General features: G+C 31.3%; 2 protein-coding genes across 2 annotated transcripts; one reads left to right on the top strand and one right to left on the bottom strand.

Moving 5' to 3' along the window:
- Window positions 1-478: 478 nt before the first annotated feature.
- On the bottom strand, window positions 479-21,199 carry LOC149090262 (VPS35 endosomal protein-sorting factor-like). Its single transcript, XM_089233508.1, has 25 exons — window positions 21,076-21,199; window positions 19,389-19,485; window positions 17,124-17,345; window positions 15,797-15,941; window positions 14,057-14,130; window positions 13,806-13,934; window positions 13,613-13,697; window positions 13,347-13,424; window positions 12,607-12,751; window positions 11,901-11,994; window positions 11,439-11,516; window positions 10,966-11,135; window positions 10,499-10,610; window positions 9,843-9,959; window positions 9,133-9,186; window positions 8,220-8,449; window positions 7,700-7,780; window positions 7,129-7,291; window positions 6,835-6,912; window positions 5,087-5,201; window positions 4,252-4,391; window positions 3,937-4,102; window positions 2,853-2,971; window positions 1,903-2,049; window positions 479-1,001 (listed from the first exon to the last, which is right to left on the bottom strand). Exons 1-25 carry the CDS (start codon window positions 21,087-21,089, stop codon window positions 906-908), a joined length of 2,949 nt encoding a protein of 982 aa, XP_089089634.1. The 5' UTR covers window positions 21,090-21,199; the 3' UTR covers window positions 479-905.
- A 222-nt stretch (window positions 21,200-21,421) lies between these two features.
- On the top strand, window positions 21,422-24,006 carry MED9 (mediator complex subunit 9). Its single transcript, XM_089233494.1, has 2 exons — window positions 21,422-21,541; window positions 23,760-24,006. Exons 1-2 carry the CDS (start codon window positions 21,480-21,482, stop codon window positions 24,004-24,006), a joined length of 309 nt encoding a protein of 102 aa, XP_089089620.1. The 5' UTR covers window positions 21,422-21,479.
- Window positions 24,007-24,027: the final 21 nt, after the last annotated feature.

Raw genomic sequence — 24,027 nt, 5'->3', positions numbered from 1 at the left:
ATCTATTATTTTAATAGAATTTAAAAGAAGAGGAAAAAGTCATTTTGGAATTAATTTTAAAGAAACTACAAAAAAGTGAAATAAATTTTTTTTTATGATCAATGGATATTTTCACACGAACAATTTATATTAATATACATATGTACATACTCAAAATTGTGAATTTTCACATTTTTCAAGGATTTTAATAAACTATTTTTCTTTTTTGGCGTATTATGAAATTTAGAAAATAACTAAGATAATTTTATCAACATATACACGCATTCTCAGTCATAATGAAGCAAATTACTATGATGTATTAAAAACATTAGGACAAATTATTGCAACATATTAATCGTGATTAGTACTATAAATTTCTTGCATATAGACTGAGGAAGTGTATAATCTACAAATACATATTCTGCTAATTTGAGAAAAAAAATTTCATTGTGATCCACATGTGAAAATTCTATTTATTAATAATGATATCTTGAAGAATAAAAATGAATTCCAATGATTCTTTGTGTAATTTTTCCTTCTTATATAGTCCAAAATTATTGATAGAAACTATGTAAAATATCCTGCTCTTCATACATTATTTAAATTTTTTGAATGTAAAAATCTTGGTTAAGTAGAAGGTTTGGCACTAGAAATCATTGAAAAAGCAAGGCAGATTAATCAATGCCAATCAAATAAAATAACTTGAAAGTTTAAAATATAACATGACTACCATCGTCACCTATCATGCAGTTTGTTTGTATTGCGTGATGATGTGAAACTACACAGAAAAGGATTTGAAATGAATAAATATTTCATGTGAAAAACATGCATAAACAGATTTTACATTTTTCTGAAATAAAATACCACCAAATAGTGAATAATTAATTGAATTCATAGTCCATTCTTCTTACTAATTGGCTGCTGTCTCAAACCTCTGATGGAAGCTGAAGTTTTGAGGCTAATTCTGCGTATGCTTTACCCAACCGAACTGTTTTTCTTTTTAAATGTTCAAGACATCTTGCCTGAGAAGCAAAAATAGTGTTTCAATACTTAATTACTTTCCAGTTCTAATAATATGCAGTGATTTCAATGTTTTGCCCTCCGGATCATACAATGCAAATGTAACAAGCAGGAAAATTTTTTGAACAGAAATTTTTTTTATTAGGGGATAAAACCTGGACGAAAATAGAGAATGCAGAGACTTCTCAAATGGAATCCACTGTATATTTACCAGTCAATCAAAAACAGAAAAAAATTACTACTCAGCTAATTTAATTGAAATTTTTTTATGTGCATTTTCATTTCAACTATGTGAAATGAAATATCACATTATCATAATCTTTTTTTTCACTTTTTAATTCATTCAAACAAGCTATTTTTCTTTTCTTTTCTCGGGTACAAAAAAGTTGAATGAATTATTGTGGAACCTCTAAAATGAACACTCCCAGTTATCAGACACTTTGAAGTGTGTGTGAAACAGGACCTCAATGTATTTCCTTGTATATTAAGGGACATTCCCCATTAGTAGACAAAACTTTGCCCCACTGTGTCAGGAGGTTCCACTGTACCATAGCACGAATGAATGAAACCAGGACTCTGCCACCAGATTTATCTCATTGTTGAGATCTCTTCAAGTTCAGCTTCCTTGCAGAGTCTGGAGCAAAGTGAGTGTACCTAACAGTCTGAGTGTGCACATCCAGTGTTGTGTGTGATTTTTAAGTACTGGCATCTATATTTTAAACTGTGAGTGAAATGTGATGATTTGCTATTTGTACCATTGTAGGCCTGTTGCTCTGTGCCAAGCAGTGACTGTACCATGGCAGTGAACTTTGATAGTATGATTTTTCATAGTATTTAGTCCAAGTTAAGTATTATTATACAGTTTGTGTGGTATGCAAACTTGTAAGAAAAACATTTACTTACAGAGAACTTTAAGTCATAACTGCCATGTCTATGTGCAAGAATCCAAAGATTGTTGGCCAAAGTAGATAATGAGTTGCTATTCAAATCACCATGGGATACTATTCGACTAAAAAGCTCTAATGCCAGATGAGATTGGCGCTTGAAAGCCTAAAATTCATTAAAAAAAAGTAAAGCATGTATAAAACTAGAATCTAGTCTTCTATAACAAAGTTGCTTTACACCAACAAAAAATTTGATAAATTTATCTGTGTCACGAGGTGAGTGCAACATTGTGAGTTGCCTTCCATGATTTTTAATTATATAAATATAAAATTGTACAGGAATTTTTTTCCATGTTCAGTAAATTAAAGAAAATGTAAGTTACAGTAAAAATTTGTCACAAAGAACTTCTGTATCATAAATACTATGCTTCAAGTGTCTAAAATATATTTTGAGTCTCAAGCATTCACTCTCTATGCCATTGTCGGGGAAACAGCAACCATATGATGATGAGTCTGACATATACTCAAACCAGCAAATACATGAATGCAACTTGAATAGGCTATTCTAATAGGGTGTATCGACCAATACCTAATGAATACAAATTTGAGCACAGGCAGAAAACTCTTGGGCTCTCCGGTAAGCACTGTTGTGGTTGCTGCAGCAGGGTGGAAACACCTGCTTTACTATTTGAATAAAAAAAATGGGGAAAATTGTGTTTCAGTAGCAATTTTTTTTTTCTCCCCAATTTACACACTTTATCATTGAACAAAAATGTTAAAAAAATATTTCATGTTTGTAATGGTTCAACTTTCCATAAAATTGCATCAATCATCATCATTAATCATTATTTTTGTTACAATGTTGGGGGGTGGGGGGGTCACAATTCTTGCCTTCTCCAGCCGATTTTTGCCATTTGGTTATTTTGCTATATTATATTGACAATAAGAAACATTGATAAGTGAACTCACTCCTCTCTCTCCAATGTATTTCAGGTGAGCTAAAATTTCTTCAATTATAGTTGAACATATTTTGTTAAGCTCAGCTACAAATTTCGGATCATTACCATACAAAGCATCATTTGAGTCAACTAAAATGGGGGAAAAAACATGTAATTCTTGCCACAAGAATAAAATTTAAAACAAAGCAAGATTGAAAGAAAAAGAGAAATGGTATTTTCGCAATTGTTTAGCATAAACATTATGAAACATTTCTGCATTATAAAATTTTAAAAAGTCATTATATTGTTCATCATGTATTACTTTAAGTGTTGAAAAAATTAAATAAAAAATTCAGCTCATGTGTAGAAATATTGCTGAAGACAGTAGAGAAATAAGCATTTGTTAAAAAATTTTATATAACTTCTTGATATAGCATCATTACAGTGAATATAAGAACTATATCATTGTTACATTGAGTATATAAATCAAATTCAATTTCATCATTTTTATTATTCTACACCTTTTGCTAACAGGCCAATAAAGAAACAACAAAGATGTAACTATGAGTGCTTTCATTTGATATAAATTAATTTTTTACACAGAATATGCTAGGAGTTTGCTTGAAGTCCATAAAAACTGCAAATTGTTATGAGAGTGACATTGAAAGTAACTTTAAAGGTACAAAATGCATCTTAAACATTAAATAAGACATTTATGCATTCACTTTATCTATTATACAGGGAAGAAATGTGCTTCCATTATTTTTTCAAATGGCTTTGGTGATGTTGACTGATTCCCTAAAGCGACTTTACTAAAAGTTTTTTTTTTGTAATTAAAGAAAATTTATTTTGATAATACTTTTCGTGAAAAAACTAAAGTTTTTAAACTCTAAAGAATTTGTCAAAATCTATGCTGCTGTAAGAATTACATAATCTTATTTATCAAAAAAATATTCCTAATTTTTAAAAATAAGGTTGTAATGCACACTATTTGTGAATTATTAAACTGCTATTAATGTATAAAAATGATGCCTCAAAATACAAATATTTTATTATACTTATTAGCAAGCTTAATTCTATTTCTATAAATGTAGAAAAAAATCCTGATAGCTTACCTCCTTCAATATGCCAAATATAAGTTTCTTGCGAGGCTGCAGAAAGTAGGTTTAAAACATTCAGAAACACTAAGATTTTTGAATCAGAGTGCTGGTCCCATGTGTAGTCTTGCACAACATTTAGTAAGCCACGAATCAAATACAATGGTTCATGTTCAGGATGATCCTAAAAATTTCAATTTTTTCCCCTTTTTATAAAAATATATATTGCCTCTATATGTAAGAAAATAAAATAATAGTAGTGGGAGATAGCATTGCAAATAGCAGGAAAAATAAATTTTTAAATTCAAAGGAAAATTTAAAACTTTTACCTACTGGAACAATGAGAAGTGTTGAAAGTAAATTGCTCATATACAACATCAAATACGGCTCAGAGGGTTTACTCTTTACGTCAATTTCAATTGTTGAAGGAGTTTCTGGTATTAGACTTATGGCAGCTTTGAAGAAAGCATCAGCTGAAAATAAATTATTTTCGATCAGTATGTATGTGATAAAGTGATATACTAGTTGTATGCACTTTACAACTAATAAATTCACTATAGATTTTTTATACACATTTTTCAAATATTTGTTCCGATTTCATTCACAGCTTTATGAAAACCAGGGAATTAACAAAATCAATTTGTGTATTATGGTTAAATATCAACTAAATTACCCATTGTTGCCCAGAGAAAATAGCAAATGAACAAGGTATAATAAAGTTTAACATTATAAAAAGAGATACCATATTTCAACCCCTTTTTGCCAAAAATTGGGTCCCAAAAGTAAGGGGGTTTATTACACATGGATAGTATTATAGATATTAATTACTCAATTCCTTGCAATTTATGATGAGAGTGAATCTTATGAAAATAAACTAGTGGATGTAGCTGATTGAAATGTATCGTATGAGAGTGATGAGCAATTTAATGGTTTCTCTGATGAATAAAAAATATATCGTTTTTTTTTTGTATCTTAAAAAGTATTTTTGATGAAAACTTTTTTTAAAAATTTTTAAGCACCAAAAGTCAGGGGGGGGGGGGTGTTCCTTATACACATAAAAAATCTGGTAATTTAATCCTAATAATGTCAAAGAATTAAAAGACATAGAATATCTATTTTCTTACAGATTTAACACAAAATTCAAATACAAAAACAATCTGTAATTTACCTTGTGACAAGCACTGATTGATCAATGCTACCTGAGCAGAAAGCAAATACAATTTTAGTCGATCGAATACATCCATAAGAGATGGTATAGTTATGAAGCAATAAGCGACACAAGCCTATGAAATAGAAAAAAATTGATTCGTTCATCAAATCATTTTTACAAAAAAATTCATATACAGTGAAAATCCTATATCTAGATATCCTCTGTAATGATATCTAGCCTATTATATAATTGCCAATATTACTCTCTGCTGTTGGCGTATGTAAGGAGGTAGAGTTGGGGTTCTAACACCCTTCCTCAAGCCGAGATTATAGTGTTATTTTGCAGAGAAAAAACCTTAAACCAAACCCCCCCCCCCGCGAGAACAAAAAGTCGAACCTACCCCCGAGAAAATTCTGCGTACGCCTATGCTCTCTACTCCAGATACACTTTTCACAGTGTTAATATATTCTATCTATAATGATAAAGACTTTAAGAATGACATGTTTCTCTAGTTTTTTCAGTATCGTTATACAGGCAATTTTACTGTATTATATATTTCCTTCGAAGCAAAGAAAATTATGCAGAAAATGCCAACAAAAATATTCAGAATTAACAATTGATGTTAATCTATATATATAAAATTGATTTTCTGTCTGTGTGTGTGTATGTTCTCTATACAAACTACAATTTTAGATCGATCGTCGCCAAATTTTGCATGTATACCAAATGGGACCCGACTTGAACGATAGGCTACTTTAAAATTTCGTCAGAGCAGGGCAAATGCCCCAAATGGGCAAAAAACTGTCGGACAACAATGGTTTTTTAGCCTCAACAATCACTTTCCGAACGTTTACTTTGGTTACCGTGGTTCCCTAGCAATGCGTTTAAGACGTGTATATGCCTTTACAATGGTTTGTCATTTTTTCAACGCTGTCAGTATATGCATAATAGTTTATGCCTTTATAATGGTTTGCCACATTTTCAATACTCCCAGTAATGAGGCTTTTTGAATAGACGTCATAATCATCATCAGCATCGCTTTGAGGGTCAAGAAAAGGGTGATCCTCATAGAAATCAGTGTTGAAATTGCCAATTCTACTGTAAAAATGCAGAAATTTGGTGAGGTTTTCTGTCACATCAATAATTTTAAAAATTGTATTAAATACTTGATTTTTGAAATATTGAGTTCGCGTAGAGATATATGAAGCCCAGGAGATTAAATATGAAGTAATTAGCCGGACCTACCTTTGAGTGGGATATCCATGCAATATAACATTGATTTAAACTTTTTATTTATATCTTCTCAAGTATGAAAATTAATGTCTCCTTATTGTCTTTTAATATTCAACTGCATAAATTCATATAGTTTAGGTTGCTTTAAAATTAATTATGGGCCCGTAAAAAGTACATCGAAAAAATTCCACAGCTTTAATCAAGCATTTTTTGAAGCAGAAACTGGCAGATGAATATGTTCAGGGGGGGGGGGGATCGAAATACCTAGCACCCTTTAAAAAAGAAAAAAATATATATTTATTTTTACGTTTCTTTAAATATAGATTTGTTTCTTTCATGATTCGCGCAGGAAGTCGCCATATTGGTGAACTTAGATACGGTTTGCATGTCCCTCAAAGAAAGAGTAGAAAATATCACGTGATCCAAAAAAGCCTCATTGAAGAAAACCCGGGCAACGCCGGGTATTATAGCTAGTAGTAAATAAATCACTTTTCTAATATTTTTATTTTTTGACCATTTTGGTATACATTTACCTTCACAAAAGATGAAGTTTTTCTTGTGTGATGCCCTTTGACAACCTGTCGTGTTCTCATGGCCAAAAGGTTGACGCTCTAGAATGAAAAACAAAAGTTGCATATCCCTCAATTCTTGTGAAGGATATTCATTAACTTTAAAAAAAAGTAATATTTTCATGTAATTTTTAGAAAGAAAATAAAACATTTATCATCAAACTATACTTTGATATTCCTTTTACATATAATAACAAGGAAGTTATGAGTTAAATGAGTAACAAACTAGAGAGAAAAGACGGTTTTATAAGGCAATACCTGTACAAGTTGTACTAACACAGCATCAAGATTGCTAAAAGCAGCTCTTGCTTCTACATAAAAGCTGAGCTGTTGTTCAAAGTCTCTTCCAAAACTTATTTTTCGAATAAAATTACAAAGCAAAAAACCAATCTGGCGTCTTTCATCATCAAATGTAAGAGCACTAGAATAAATTTGAAAACACAATAATTTGTGAATCATTATCGTAAAAGAAAAGTCAGCAGTACACCAATTGAATTATTTTAGTATAAACTGGGATTTGAAATTTTCACTTTGAAAATTCAATCAATAAAACAAGAAAATGTCTGCAGTAGATCCACGGACATCAGAAGTGTTTTAAACCTATGGATTGTTGAGCTTTATGTAGGAAATTTTGATTTCAGAATCAATTCTGGGGTGCTTGGATCATTGACACAAATTAATGTGGGTGCTCGAGCACTCTCGGCTCTGACACACCACTGTATATATCTCTTCAAAAATGTTATTTGGGAACAGCAAATTACAAAGTAATGCATTTTATAAAGATGTCCTAACTGGTTAATAAAATTGGTTCACAAGGAAAAAAACTTACTTTACGGAATCATGCAGAGTTTTGCAGACAAACATGGCAGCATTTATGATAACTGGATCACTGGTAGGTTCTTGTTGATGTCTATATGCAAAAGAAAAAAATATATACATATTTCGATTAAACCATGTTATAACAAACTTCAAAGGATTAAAACGTTGATTCTCCCTTGTAGGGGTTCAACTGGATAATGAATTCATGAATTTTTTAATATAGAAGAGTAAAAAAAAAAACAGTAGCTCTCTTATTAGAAAACAAAGTTACAACATTTTTTACTTTATTGTATGTGTAACTATTCATTCCACTACACAACCTGGGGAGATGTGACGTCAGTTCCAGTGGGGACTTTCAATTAGTGAGAATATATGCATATTCAGTCATTTGACTGTTCTTAGAAAATTTCACTCACTGTGTTCCCAAATATACAGCAGGGTCTTCAAGTTTTGCTTTTTCTTGTTTGATATATTTATTGTACATTACATTTTTAAACAAAGTCACACACTAAGTTAGTAACATTACATACCTAACAAAAGCTTCCAGAATAGTTTTGCAAGCATCCACTTTCACCGGTTCTTTCTGAAGTAAGTCCAGGAATGGAAGAAATTTGTCCATAGAAAATATCACACTGAAATCATGCATATGTGCAAGGACCCTGTCAATGACTCGAGTCAACTGTGGATAAAGGCTCTCAAAAGCTCTATCAGGAGTCACATGCTTGATTATATCACCGAGAAAAGTGTTCACTTCTTTTTTCTTTGGGTATATGCAAATGAAAGGGAAAAGGAAAAAAAGTCATTACTTCTTTCCAAAAACAAAATAATAATAAAGAATATGTTCGTTAATTTTGCCCCAAAATTACTTTTTATTACAATTAAACCTCTACTTATGAATTTAAATATTTTTAACTCATTCTCTCCAATCAGGATTATATATAGAATTTACATTTTTTGATCATTTTTGTGGTACCACAGTCATTTTCTGCACATGAGGGCTAATTAGACCCAGACCTATAATTTATTGCTGATTTCGAACGACAGGCTTTTTTTATACTTGCAAAGGGGTTGGTGCGCTAATCCCTTGGTGTGGGACTCCCAGCAGCAGCAATCTTTTTCTGTGGTCATGTTGCCGTTTCTGTTGTACTCCTACATCAGGAAAGCTTCTGTTAAGAATGAACCTGGTAACTCGCGATATTTCAAAACATCCTTTGGTACTTTAGGCAAGTACCTTATTGGCCTGGGCTACCACAATCTAGAATTTACATTCAACTTAAAGTAATATTCATTTCTAAAAGTAATTCAGGCTATCAAAATTTGCGCTTTTTCAACAATAAAATCATATTTAGCAGCTGTAAAATATCTTCTGAAAATATAGTTTGCTGTGAGTCAAATATAGTAGACCATGTTTTTAAAATTCAATATTAAAGAAAAACGTCTTACAGAAAAATGTTTTACTGGATATTCAATCCAAATTTCTGCACAGCTCATGTAGTCCTGCAAAAAAAAAAAAATTGCAAATGAAAACGAAACACTAACAAAAGATTAATAATATTTAAAAGTATCTATATTAGATGAACATATTAGAATATTTGCATGACATGTTGAGAGAATTTTTAATTATGACTTTACCATAATAAAACTTTTTTTTCACACATATAATGACTAATTCGAAAATAATGTCACACTACAAGTATGAAAGTGATCAAAAATGAAAATGCATATTAAAAATGTATAAGCATTTCATACAGTCAAACCCAAACATGATAAACGGCTAATAGAAAACATCAATTATACTCAATACACACTAAAAATCTGAGTTTTACACAATAAATCCACTATAGGTTTGGTATTGTAGATAGTCAACATAATAAATGAAATGTATTAATGCACTCAGCAAATTTTTTCTCCTAGAAAAAATTTTGAAAATATTTTCCAATCATAAAAATTATAATTTTTCTTTTGGAACTTGAAAAATTTTAAATGAACCTTAAACCACAATTTACACTGGTCTACTAATCTACAGATACATATTTCATTTTGAATTTTTTTTTCTTTCACACAGGAAGAAAATTTTTATTGGAAATCTATTTCACTATTGTGTGTAAAAAACATATTTATGAAACAGAACAACAAGAAAAGAGAAAACCAACCATAGGGTCTTTTAGCTTTGTAACAACTTTCCAAACATCATTTAAAATAGGTAAGCGCTCTTTATCTGGTGGGTCAGCCACCACCAAACACAAACCAAGTGTTCGAAACAGAAGATGCTGAAAAGAAAAAGTAGTATTTTCAAATAAACTTGAAGAATAATTTGAAGAAAAAGATTTAGTATGTACTCAATGATGGGTTCCTATTAATCACACGAATTTATTTCAGCATATTATTTAAAAAACCTTCAATTTCACACACACAATCCAATGATTGAAAAATATATACTTTTTTTCAATTATAAAATTTATACTGAGAATTCCTATAAGCAACTAGTAAATTCAAATTTAATTATTTTGGCAAATCAATATCGTATTTATTACATCACGAAGTTGATAGTTATGTTTACATAGGGATCTTGCAATTCAAGCACAAAGTCACCGCATTTAAGGTTGGTAAGCTAACTACTTGGCTGTCAAATAGGATGAATGAAAACTTGTAAGTTGAATTTCCTTTATGTAGTATTTTGAATTTTAATAACTCTTTCTCTTAATATTGGAAAGCCGTCTAAACAATTTTTTCAAATTCAAGATTCACAATCGAATAATGAATCACATACTATTATGACCACAGGAAGCGTGAATAAAAGTTATCTTACCTTAGGAAAGCCAGCATCATCACATTCTTTCATGATATCAACTAATTCCAGAGCTCTTTTTGCAACAAATTCTGGTTTGAATACAGCCATGATTGAATTTAATAGCAATGCACTAGAATTAATTGAAATGAACAAAAATAGAATTTTTTATACTATACATCAAAGATAAGAAGAAAAATTTTGATGTTTAAAGACTGGATAAAATTGGAACAATAAAACTTTTCTTACCTCTTTTGTATAAAAATTGAGTCAATTTATTAAAAAAAAAATTGCTTGAATACACAATGTTACAGAACTTATATATTTTCATAACAAATAATGATTGTTTAAGTGGATTTTCAGTTTCAGATTTGAATTTTTTTAACAAATCTGAATTGAAAGAAGTTATACATAAGAAAGTAAAATTACTAAAAATCAAAACGAAAACTGAAATAATAACAGAGCTAAAATACAAAAACTTGTGATACCTGTTGCACTGATTTCTACATTTTTGAAGAACTTCACTGAGCACAGCATCAGATGCTGTATAAGCCACACACTGCAAAATCCAGTCTAAAGCAGGTGGATACAATGTGAGATAAGTTGGGAAATCTATGTTTTGCTTTGTTAGAGTTTGCCTCACAAATGTACATTGTAGCTGAATAAAAGGAAAAAAGTTAAAATCAAAGAAAATTCTAATAAAATTAAATTTCTGTATGAATCATGTTTTTCATTTAAATTTTTCAGTTCCAAAATACATCATAGGTAACCTCAGATTGGTTTATAATGCACATCATTTTGGAAATTATATGAGTATCTATAGTAAAGTATTCAATAATTTCAAACTATCTATAATGTAAAAAATAAAATTTCTAATTGAATATGCTATAAAATATTATATATTCCATATATATCAAATATTCTATTACATTATGCATAATTTCATTCGAAGAAAAATTACTTGATTGTAAGTTGAGAGGAAATCCCAGAAATTGTCTCGCAGATGCACACAAGCTTCTGGAGCAACAGACATTCCAACCTGTCATCAATTAGAAGTATCAAGCGTAATATTAAAAATTGCATGCATGTAACTAAATATCATATGGAATTAATTTACATTGATTTCCACATTATATCACAACAGAAACCAACAGCTCTAAAATTAGTAAAGCACAGCAATTGCTCTGAAAATGTCAAAAGTTAAGTAGCACTGCTGGTTTTAAAGATTTTCTATTATATATTTTCTTCACAAATGCTCATTTTTTATAATTTAGTGCAATTTATTTTGCTCAATTAACTATTTTCAAAATAGTGGTCCAAACTGATTCAAACACTATGATTTGTGATTCAGTTACAGAATAATAAATATTAATGTCAGACTGAATTTATAAAAGTGAATATTTTAGCATATTTTCTCACCTACCCTACATAAATAGCAACGTGCATATGCAGCAACTAATGGGTCTCCTATTCCCCGAATCATTTTTGTTAAACGTATCAGTGACTTGGAATGATCCCTGTAAAAGTTTAACAGTCAATGGATTTATATATAAAAAACAAAGAAACAGGTATATACAGTTAAGAAATGATTAAGAAAATAATTAAAATCAAATAACCACACAAATATTAATAAAATAATACAATTGCATCAAATAAATTATATGTTGGAAAGTTCTTCAAAATTAAAAGTGTATAATAAGTACAATATAATACATACATCATTCTTTTGTTTTATAAAATACATTTCAATTCGAACCTACAATGAAACCTTGCTACAATGATACTCAATAGATAATGATATAAATCCCCTCTAAACAATAATTTTCTTGGTCCACAGAGTATCATTATCAAGGTTTCACTGTAACTATTTTTTTTAGTTAGTAAGCAAATTTATATCTTGTTGATATCACTGTAATGTAAGCTGCAGTAAAATTTATTCTGAAGTCGTGCATGAGATTACCCCTTTCATGCTAAAATAGAAACATGTATAGCAGTGAAATTCACATAAGAATAATGACACACATAAAATTCTCTTTTGGTGTTTATTGGTTTTATAATAGTAAATCATTAAATAAGAGTCAAATGCCAAAAAAAAAAAAAAATTCATAAAAAGTTTGAATTTGGATTACCCTGTATTCAAAAAACGATATGATTTAAGAATGGCTGTCTCCATATAAAATCTGGGAATGAGTTCACGAATTGATGCAATTTTGAAGAACCAATTACGACAAGTTTCTTTTGCAGATTCAGGAACTTCTTCAGGTGTAAAAATCTCTTAAATAATAAGCAAATAAAACATACGTTTTAATACCACATTGGAAAAAAAAAAACCTACAGAAAATATTTCACCAATCATATTATGTAGCACATAAAAAACAAATATAGTGTAGTTGTAATGTAACTTTGAGCTACAGGGAATTAAATGATGAAGAGATAGTCCAATCTAAGGAAACAAACTCTTTGGATTTATTTTTATCTCTTTTTCAATTAGGTCTTTGAGGTATATAAAAACATTTGTATGAGAGTTATTAAATTTAAAGTTTGTTTAATGAAATTGTGTACTATTATATAACATAATAAGTTCTGAAAAACATTTTTTTTACAGTTAAAATTGAAAACAAATGAGCTTTTATCAAAAGAAAAATGTCCAAAGGATTGTATTTCTACTCTTAAGGAAGTGATTGCACATAAAAGATTGATGTCACTCAATTGGCAGTTGCTTCAACCAGATACAAATAACCACTGTTTTTATGTGATACACAGAATAAATTTTGTTTTGGTGCAAGCACACACACACGTATCAGTAAAATATGAATTTAAGACACACATATTAACTTGTGGTTAACATAATTAGCACAATATGTATTACCAGGCAAAGGAGTAGGAACTTTACTTCCAGGTCTGTAACGGTGAGCTTTGGAATGTATTCTCTTATATACTAGGTTACCTAGAATCAAGCAAGTTTTGCACAATTTTAGCACATGCGTGACAAATAACAAAAGGATGACAAATCACACTGAGCAAAAGCATTAAGGGATTAAATTTTCCCAAGGTCATTTGCTAAGTTAATCAACAACCAGACACTGACTTTTATTTCATCACAGCATAAAAATTTAGAATAAAAAAATCACTAACCAAAATTGTCTAAAATGTCAGTGATGAGAACAAATTTGCTTGGATAGAATTGAATCACAGAAGTATCCACCAGCAGTTTGGAACACTGAAAGAAATTATGTATTTCAGAAATGAATTAGTAAAAAGAAAAACCTTCTATACTGAAAATATAATTCATCTAGCTCAATGACATAAATCGGAAATGAAGATTTACTTGAATTGCTATTTTAAGAGCTTTCACCCTCTGATCATGTTCCCATGATTCCCACAAGGCTTGATTCAGTTCCTCGATGCGTCTTACATACTCTTGCTGAGTCAAATTCAACATTTCTTGAACAGATCCCTGTGCAGAATAAAATCAAAGAATTTTAAAAAAATTACTTAATATGAACCTTCAATATTTGTTTCAAAGATTCATAATGTAATGCAGTAATTAATGAAAGGAATCAAGTTTCAGCTCTATACCTCTTCAAATTCATCCAGCTGTTCTAATCTTGTTTTAACTTTGTCACTGACTGAGCTTTGAGTTTTAACTATAACTGCAAAAAGAAAATATTATTGAATTTCAAATGTGACAAAAATTTTAACACTGTTCCCATGCAAATTACAAAGACGAGTCTAAATTTATTTCAAAGCAAATATAAAGGGAGATAGCATAAACTGGAACATTGATCATTAATCATTTTTGTCACACCACTTGGTATTTTCTGCACACAAGGGCTAATTAGACCGGGACCTACAATTTATTGCTGATTCCAAACAGCAGCATTTAACAAAAAAAAACATATATTAATTTTTGTAACAGGTTTTGCAAAGTATTTTACGTAAGTAACCATTTAACTTCAATCATTCATTTGCTTGAATATCAAGTATAAAGAATGAAGACAGAAAAGTGTGCCTTAAAATGTAACAAAATTCCCTGAAACTGTAAACTATTTCACAATTGAATGTTTATGAAAATTTACATACAGTAGAGTCTCAATAATTCAAGTCCCAAAAGGTTGAACTTCTAGATTATCATGAGGGGTGCTGGAGTTTTTCAAAATTCCTTCTCAAACCTCTATATTTTCTGTTTTTCACTGAGAATATGTTTTATTTTATTTTTCCTATGAATGCAGATAATTCCAGTTTCGGAGGGTCTTGATTCTTAGGCTGGGGTCTTCAGAGAATTCTAGGCCAGAATATTTCACTGGTTCCTCTATAGTAAATTTATAAAGTGTACAAAAAATTGTAACATTCCTATCAGGCCCCCAGGGCTGGAACTCCTGTCAATTTCCCCTATAATTTGACTATGGGTTTTGAAAGCACTAATCAAAAATGAATTACAGCCAGTGCATTAAAAACAAAACAGATAAGAATAAGAATGAACACGTAAATTCAAAGAAAACAAAACAAGCATATTCCATCAAAAGACAATGAATCTTATTTTCAGCATTAACTTCACTTAGATGCCCATGTCTCTGTATAAAGGTCATTATACAAGGGCTCAGCTGTCAGGACATTAGCCAGGTTATGGACCTTGTAATTTCTCAATTTTTGACTACACATTATATATTTACCATAAAACAAGGCCCTCCTTCATAAATTTTTATATATTTTTTCCAGTTAATCAGAGTTTTCAGTGATTTAAGGTAGTCTCAGTCCCATTCACCTTGGACCATTGAGACTCTACTGTACTCGAATACATATTGAGCATCATGTATACAACCAAAAACTATATTTAAAACTTTTACAAAACAATGTTTAGCAATTTTCTTTTTGTGATAATAAAAGTTGTCATTTCCACATTAACTTTAGCTAAAAACATAAAATAAATTTGCAACACCAGATATTGGCATGGAAGCCTAAAGTAAAGCTGTAAGAAGGAAAAAAATGTTCGTAAAAAAAAGTCAACCATTTAACCCTTTAAGTGGCAATGGCGAGATATCTCACCTCTATAGCACTCTTTTTTGCACTGACAAGCCCAGATATTTTGTAAAAATGATTTCTCAATGGAAAACTTTTCTCTATACCCTTTACTTTATACCTGCTGAAAATTGTAAGAAAGCTTACTTAATTAAAAATGATATGGCATTTTGAAGGAGGATTTAGTGATTTCCAATTGCTGCTTAAAAGGTTAACACTGATGGAAAACTTTTGAAGAAAATTATGAGAATTAAAGTCTTTACAGTGAAAAAAGAAAAAAAATTCATTGTTTTGTTTTACCTTTCTCACCACCAGAAAGAAAGCTGGTGGTTATCGAAAGTTTTTCAGATGTTGTGTACTTATTCAAAATTGCTGATTTTTTAGATGCCCATGGTTCAAAGCTGTCATCAACTTTGCTGCTTTTCCTTGCTGCTGATTTTTCTTTCTAGGAGAAAAAACCTTGAATGAAATTTATTACTTATAAAAAAATTGAATTAGAATTTTTTTTTATGAACCACCATAATTAGAGACTCGATTCTCAAGCAATTTCTCAGAATAAGTATTGAAAATAAAAAAAAGGCTCCCAGCTTATATAGTCTAGCTCTCTTCATTTCGCCATACAGCAATTACCAACCGATGAAGTTGGGTGGGAAATGAAGGTGCCATCTATTAGTGGTTGTCCCAAGCTTCACAAGTAAAGAACTTGTTTTCTATGTTCCTCCTCCAGATTGAACCCATGGAACCTGACGTAACCTTCATGGTGGAAAACAAGCATCTTACCACTGCACCACTAAAGGACTTGAAAAATTACATTTTCAGAGACTGGAGCATTTGCTGTAAAACCATTGTTGCGTGTAAACTCTTCTTTTGTTATCAATTTCATTTGTATATATTACATGCCAGTTCTTTTACTCTTGACAATTATTGAATAATTTTGGCAATATGCTAACTACCTACACTGTAGCAAGTGTAATTTTCTGTCCAGCAAATCATTCTAAAAACTTCTTTTATTTAGAGCACACTGTAATTTAGTATCAACTGTTAAATTATGTCTTAATGAGACTGGGAAAATATCTAAAAAAATGTTGCAAAACACCTAAGTAACTTTATATTAAGTTATTTCTTCCCACTTTTCATATATAGGGTGGACAAAAAGTCAGTAAAAACTTAAAAAATTCATAAAAACCAGGAAAAATAACCGAAATAAAAAACAGTTTACAGGGTTAATGCTAGATCGCGGGAATTTTTTAAGACAGGAAAAAAAACTCAAAAAACAGCAGATAGGTGGCACTGGTACAGTCCTGGGTGTATTGATTTGATCCATCCAATCTGCCAGAACTGAAAGATGCGATCCGCCGAGAGTTGTCATCGAGACTTGCTGCACTCTGCTGTTGCTGGATTTGTGACTTGCCTGCAATGTGTTACCCCTGCGATGGTGGTCACGTGGAATACATACTGCTGTATGTATTTGGATGCATTGTGTTCATTATTTGCATATATTTTCTTTGACTTGTATGTATTGCTTGTGTATGCCACGTATTGGCTGTTTTTTCAGGGTTTTTTCCTGTCTTAAAAAAATTCAATGTCTTAAAAAACATTATATCAGCTAAAAATGACAACTACTCACTGCTTGTTCATGTTCTGCAACCATCTGACTAAGCGGATCCATTGCAAACTGTGTCAGAGGGTCAGTCCCTTCAAGAGCAGTACTCAGGGGAAGAAGGTCAGACAAAGGATCTGATCCATGGCTAGAAAGTAGAACTTTTCTAGGTGTGCTTGCTAATGACGATGACGCACTACTTGCACTGCTGCTTCCTCCTGTTCGTTTTTTAATTTTACTCTCTTGAATCTGAAATGAAGGAAATTCTTGTTAGAAATCTTCATCTCTTCTCCACAGGCCCGTCACTTATGGGTGGGGGGGGGGGGTCCGCTAGCTTTTACAAAAATTAAAAAATACAATAGAAATGGAGAAACAAGGTGAAATATATATACATATATTGAGTATATGTTCTTTGCTCCCTCCCCCAGGAAAAAGTTCAAATGATGGGCCTGCTTTCCTAAATACTCGTACACATATGGTATAACTTCATTCATCATTAATTGTTATTAATTATTTATAATTATTAAAAATCCTTAACTGTTAGTCTAATAGGCAATTTTCAATTTAAAAAAATGTTAGAAGCATTTTTTGGACATCATCCCAGAAAGTGTTTGAGTGCAAAAAATAATTTCTTACAAATTTACAGAATTAAATTTTTTACACAGTTCCCACGTTTTGTAAGTCAGACATTCTCAGCCTGTGGCTCAGTTAATCTAATTTTATAAGTAGAAGAACTTGCCATTCACAGGACTAACGGGAAATAAATTGAAAAGAGATGGTGTATCCCTCACAGCCCAGGTGGGATATAGGAGGCAATTCCATAATTCCCTTACTACCTTTTTCTGGTGAACCATTGATCTTAGAGCAGTGGCTCCCAACTCTTTTCCCTTCCCACACCCTTCAGAGCAATACGACTTACTTTCTCACACCCCCTTGGATAATGTTTTTTACCTGTTAGAAAATTCAGGTTTCTTTTTCTGTCACTGATTACACTAATTATCCAATAATTAATTTCCATGAATTCTTTTAATTATTGATTAATGTTTTTTTGGCTACAGCTAATATTTAACTACATTTTTGGAAAATTAATTCAAAAACGAAACTAAAAAAAAAACTTATTTTTTTTTTTATCTATTTTTATAGCATTTGGGAAAAAGATTCATTGAATAGTTCTTCATTAATTGATTTCAGCTACAAAAACTATAAATAAATGTTTCTTTGAAACATGACTGAACTTTTTGACTTTTTTCCTGAGTCGTGTGTTCATGACAGTATCAAATCTAAGCACAACATGCAAACACAAGGTATCAATATAAACAAAACAGGAAATAGTTTAAGTAAATAATGTTTATTTATAAAACTATTTTTTCTCAACCGAAATGAAAAAAAGTATGATTGCTAATCGAAAAAGAAGCTTTTGCAATGCAAATTTCATGTGACATATTTCTGCAAGCAAAGCATCAAAATATTAACATGATTTCTTTCTTTTTTTTAAATTGAGAAATTAAATTTTATTGTCACTTCAATTTTTCTGAATAATCAGTCATGTTCTAATTTTTTTCCATCTTGCACCCCCAAAAATGCTCTCCTGTACGTGCATCACCGCTTGGAAACCACTGTCTTAGAGGCATACTTCTAATTAGAAAAAATATCCAAATAACAAGTAGAACTCAGACAAGCCATTCATGTTGCAAAGTGTTTTGTAGTTATTAAAATAAAAAAAATTAACTTTTTATATGGCAAGCAATGCTCAAAAACTCAGAAAGTTTTTGTGCTGTCTCTTCTGATGACAAAAAAAAGATCCACATTTCTAAGGCATTATTCAAAGATATATTTGAATTCAAAAACAGAGAAAAAGAAAAATGAGGGTAAAAAGTGCTTCCTGTTAGTTTTGGCTGTTCCCCCCCCCCCCCAACTCTACTGTGTTTTGAATTTAAATATTTCAGTGAATATTGCACTGAGAAACGTGGAATTTTCTTTGTTGGTCTCAGGGGAGACAGGGCAACAACTTTCTAATTGGGTGACATGCAAAACAAACAAAAACACTTACAGCCAAAAATTTGACATATTTCATAACAAGCAACATACTTTTGCTAATATAATAGAAATACATTAAGAACAAAATGCAACACATAATACCATCTGTTAAGTAAAAATATTGGATAAAAAAAACTTTTTTTCAAAATGAATTATTACATTACCAAAAAAAATTCACAATACATAAAAAAAAATTCCATACTGAGAAAGCTCTTGGGACAAAAGGAAAAATTTAAGAAGAAAACTTTTACTGACTGTGATTGTTGAAGGTTTAAGTGGATGATCCAATATTTCTTCGCCATGAATAAGCCTGCTTTTCCTTTCAGAACTGTAATCTCTGACTCTTGCATTCCTGAAAAAAAAAAATTGTTTAGCTAAAAAAAACCATTGGGCTACCAGTGAATGAATACCTCAGACAATAAGGATTGTATACAAAATCTCCAAAGACTTGATATACAAACAGACATAACCGTAATAAATTTCTAAAATTAACTAAAAAATTATCTATACTAATTTTCAGGTCATTGTTCAATTCAACCGAAGAAAAGGTTCCTCCAAAATAATGTTTCTTTTGACTTTTCCCAGGGCATAGTGGCTCTCTTTCATGTTAATAGATATGCTGTTATAAATTCCAAGCATTTTTTGCTGCTCTCAGTGTGCAACTTAGTAACTACACAAAGAAAATTTTAAGTGCCAATACCAATTTTTTAGTAGCAATGGTGACTTGACGTTGCTTTAGAAAGTAAGCAGATATTATGAGCCGTTTACATGGATTTAGTAGGTAAGTGATTAAGTAGATAAATAGATATACGGAGGTATATTTTTCAGTAAAACAGGCACTATGTACATGGCCTCATACTATCCAATAAGCATTCGCTACTTGATTGCTTACATTGAGACAGATTTTAGAGCACTTGATGACTTAAAATTTAGATAACTCCTTAATCACTCAACCCGTGTAAATAGACATTAACTCAACTTAACAGGCATGAAATCAACTTAATAAATTGATCATTTTTGTTGTACCACAGTCATTTTCTGCATGCAAGGGCTAATAAGACTGGGATCTACAATTTATTACTGGTTGCAAATGCCAGCCTTTTTATACTCACCGAGAGGTTGGTGCAACTTAATAATTAGAAAGGGTCTCACTCTTAAGCTCTGTTTACACGCATTAAGTGATTTAATAGTTAACTAAATTTTAAGTCAGAGTACTTCGAAATATATGCAGACATTAAGAGCTGTTTACACGGGCTGAGTTGGTAGGTGGTAAAGTAGATAAAGTCTGACCTGTTTTTTTTTATTAAATAGGCAGAATGCACACAATCCTATTATCCAATAGGCATTCATCATTTCATTACTTAACGTTAGGACAAATTTTAGAGCATTTGATAAATTTGCTTTTAGTAAACTCATTGGAAAATTTCCACACAGGACTACTTAACATCTAACCAAAAAAATATAATCTGGTTTATTTACTAAACCACTTGACATATTAATGATGTGTAAACAGCTCTGAACATCTGCATACATTTTAAAGTACTTGACAAGTTAAAAAATTTGGTTAACTACTAAATCCCCCCTAAAATGTGTAAACGGGCCTTAGGATGTTGGGGTGGTGGAGCCCATAATAAATTGATATGGTTCAAAGTGGGCCATGGGAGAAAAGAGGTAAGAAGCACTGCTTAACATATAAATTTTTAATAGTAAAAAATTTAGTTTTAAAATCTAATTTCCTTCGAAGAACCGCAATGTGTTTTTATTCTGATATGATTCTCAATATTCCATTCTAGCAACTCGTAATACAAAATATGTTAATGAAGTATCTCAAAACAATTGGTGTTTGGTGGGCGTTTATCATTTTTAATTCATTTTACATGTCCAACAGTTCGTCATCTCACGCGAATATCAGTATTTATAAAAGGAATAGATGGCATTTTACCATTCGTAAGCCATCTCTTCAAGTTCGAGAAAGTTTACAACGTAAACAAGTTTGAAAATTTAAAATTTCATCGGCTCATTGAGGCAGCTCTTCCGAGGGGGGGATTCTGTTCAGAAATAAATATAAACAAATCTTTAATGATGATGATGATGATGAATGATGAAAAATATTATGGCAGAAATCCGTTGTTGATGGGAAATGCGAAATTTCATTCAAAATATATCGTTAGAAATTTTAAATCATATAATTGCATATTTGCAATTTTTTATCATTCGGATCTCTTTAAAACGTAAGAAAAATTAATATAATATGAAAACAGTTTTTAAATTGATATGTTTAGGCCGTCTATATCTCTACTGGAAAGTTGTATTTTTTTACCTGTGGCGGATTATTTTATCCTCAGAATGACATCCGCAGAGAATATAAATTTTGACTTCCTGTCGGTTGTCTATGACATTATCCGCAGGTGAGAATTTGTTATAATATATATATAACCCCTAAATGAAATGGATAAAACAAAGGATGTCTTCGTTTTTTTATCGGAGATGTTCTAACTCTGTAAGCGGGTGTGATATACAGTGGGTCCCACTTATAGCGTTTTTCAAAAAATGTCGTCGAAAACCGCTTCAAGAAGGAAATCTAAATGAGTATTTTTGAATGTTGGGACCACAAAAATGAGTGTACTAAGCGGGAAAACATTCAAATTAAGTGGGAACATTTTGAACGTTATAACCGGGTCCACTATATCTCGTTGAAATTTATTTCATTACATACTACGGTACTGTAATTTACATTTTACCATTTGTGGTTGCTGAAAGATTTTGTTGATTATGTTGTCGCACAAGTTTATTTTTATTGAACTATTTATTTACGAAGCAAATATTTGCAGTAACAACTTACAGCCGTATTCACCAACACAGTTTAAACTACAATCGCAGGTTAAACGATCAGTGATCGTCACGGATTGGTTAAAATCCTCAGTTTAACCAGTCCGTTTCGATCTTCAATTCTTTCACCTGCGATTGCAGTTTAAACTGTGTTGTTGAATACGGCTGTTACAGAAGTAGATTTATGGCTGTTCAAATTTTGCTGACCCTCTCATGTTTTTAGATATTATTGCCTCCAATTACTATCATTTGTTGCCAGCTGAACGTGCTGCCTATACCTGTAGGGGGACTAATGAGGGTATAGCCCATTTAGTTCCCCCCTCGTAATTACATTTCTGATTGTGTAGGTTTTTGTGTTTTTCCAAGAGTTAATCAAGAACAGCTATTTTATAATCCCCTTTTGGTGATGCGTTGGCGTTTTTTTTCTTTTTGGTGACGAAAATGTGCGAAAGCATGACAAAAGAAGTTGCCAAGAGTGAAACAGTCGTACTTTCAAATGTCTTTCTTGCCAAAGAAAAAAATCAACACATCGCCAAAAAGTGATGATGGCTGTTAAAAACAAAAAATGGAGAAAAAAATTTATGACAAAAACTATAACCTTCTCAGATGTAAATAAGGAATCGAGATATAATGTACAAAAATATAATATCCTTAAACCAGATAGGGGATTGAAAAATGACAACCAGAACTCTCTTTTAAATAATATATTGGTCAGGGCAAAGAAAGGTCTCTCGGTTCAATGAAAACCTAACAATCCCTTGGACAACCTGATAAAACAAATCCATAATGATGTATTCCAACAGGAAGAACAATGTAACATGCTGAAAATACAATATGCGTATGAACAAAATAAAAAGCTCTAAAATTCTAATGAACTCAATTCAAATTCTGCTGTCTATACCAAAATATGAACTAGCGATCACTGGGTGTTATGTCACCTTTAGACAATAACTAGCAGCACAAAAGGAAATAGCAACGCAGAAGCCTAAGAAAATAAGTGGGATGTATCTTTGTACACTGGCAAGACGTGTGTATGTTGCTGCTTCAAAAGTTCCCACACCAATCCATTAGCATACCAAAACCTGGATGAAAAATAGGGGGGGGGGACAGAGGCTGCTATTATGGCATGTCTGCCATCATAGAAAAGTCTCAAAGTCCCAGAAAAGTCAGGAAATAAGAAAATCAAGAAACACTGGCTCACATATTTTTAAAATGAATTCATTTTCAGTTTTTCCCCAGTAAGTTCTTGTATGCCGTTATATATCACTGAAAAATCATGGCAGCTGATCGAGCTTCCCATTGGAAAGCCTGATAGATATCTGAAATCATGCAATTGTGGTCAGCTGAAGATATTTTTCCCGATGATTTTTCAGCTTTAAAGCATAAATTGAAGTCAGTTTTCCTTTTCTTTCACAACAGCAAGCAACAGAAATAACTGAGGAGCTTTTGTCATCCATCATTCATTGCGCCAAATCTCGATGAAATGTTTCTTTTTTTTTTGCACGCAGAAGAGCTATTCTGCCAAATTATTGGTATTGAATCACCAATGCTGTGAAATAACTAATCATAAATTGCCAATGTCATCAAATAAATCTAGAAAAAATCACAATTTTCTTAGAAAGTCGTATAATTTCTGCATTCAAAATAAAATGTTTCAGTTCCAGCTTATCTGCTTGCTTATAGGATGTATGTATACATTCCAGTTGCATTGGTTTTATTACTAGTAATATTTACATAGTTTGATTGTTTGTAATGCAATGTATCAAATTTGGAATACATTTTTATTTTTTTCCATAGCATCGAGAAAGATAGTTCCGACACCTCTCCAAAGCCTGTTGAAACACCAGATCACTCACAGAAAATTCCAGAGCTTCGCAACAAACTGCAACAATGCAGGGAACAGATACAGAAACTTCCTGGGATCGACTATACGAAAGAAGAACAAATTCAACGTCTGGCAGCTCTTCAGAAGCAGCTGGTTCAAAAGAGGGAGCTTCTTCTCAAATATAGGAATATGTGTCACTTTGATATACCCAAAATATAACCAGTTAAAAAAAAAGAGTAA

This window comes from Pholcus phalangioides, unplaced genomic scaffold, assembly GCF_987345545.1.
Source record: "Pholcus phalangioides strain wild (caught in Gottingen) unplaced genomic scaffold, Ppha-v1.0 ptg000001l_1, whole genome shotgun sequence".
In the NCBI taxonomy this organism is placed as follows: Eukaryota; Metazoa; Arthropoda; class Arachnida; order Araneae; family Pholcidae; genus Pholcus; species Pholcus phalangioides.
Note: the sequence above shows the minus strand (reverse complement) of the source record. Positions and strands in the feature narration are given on the sequence as shown.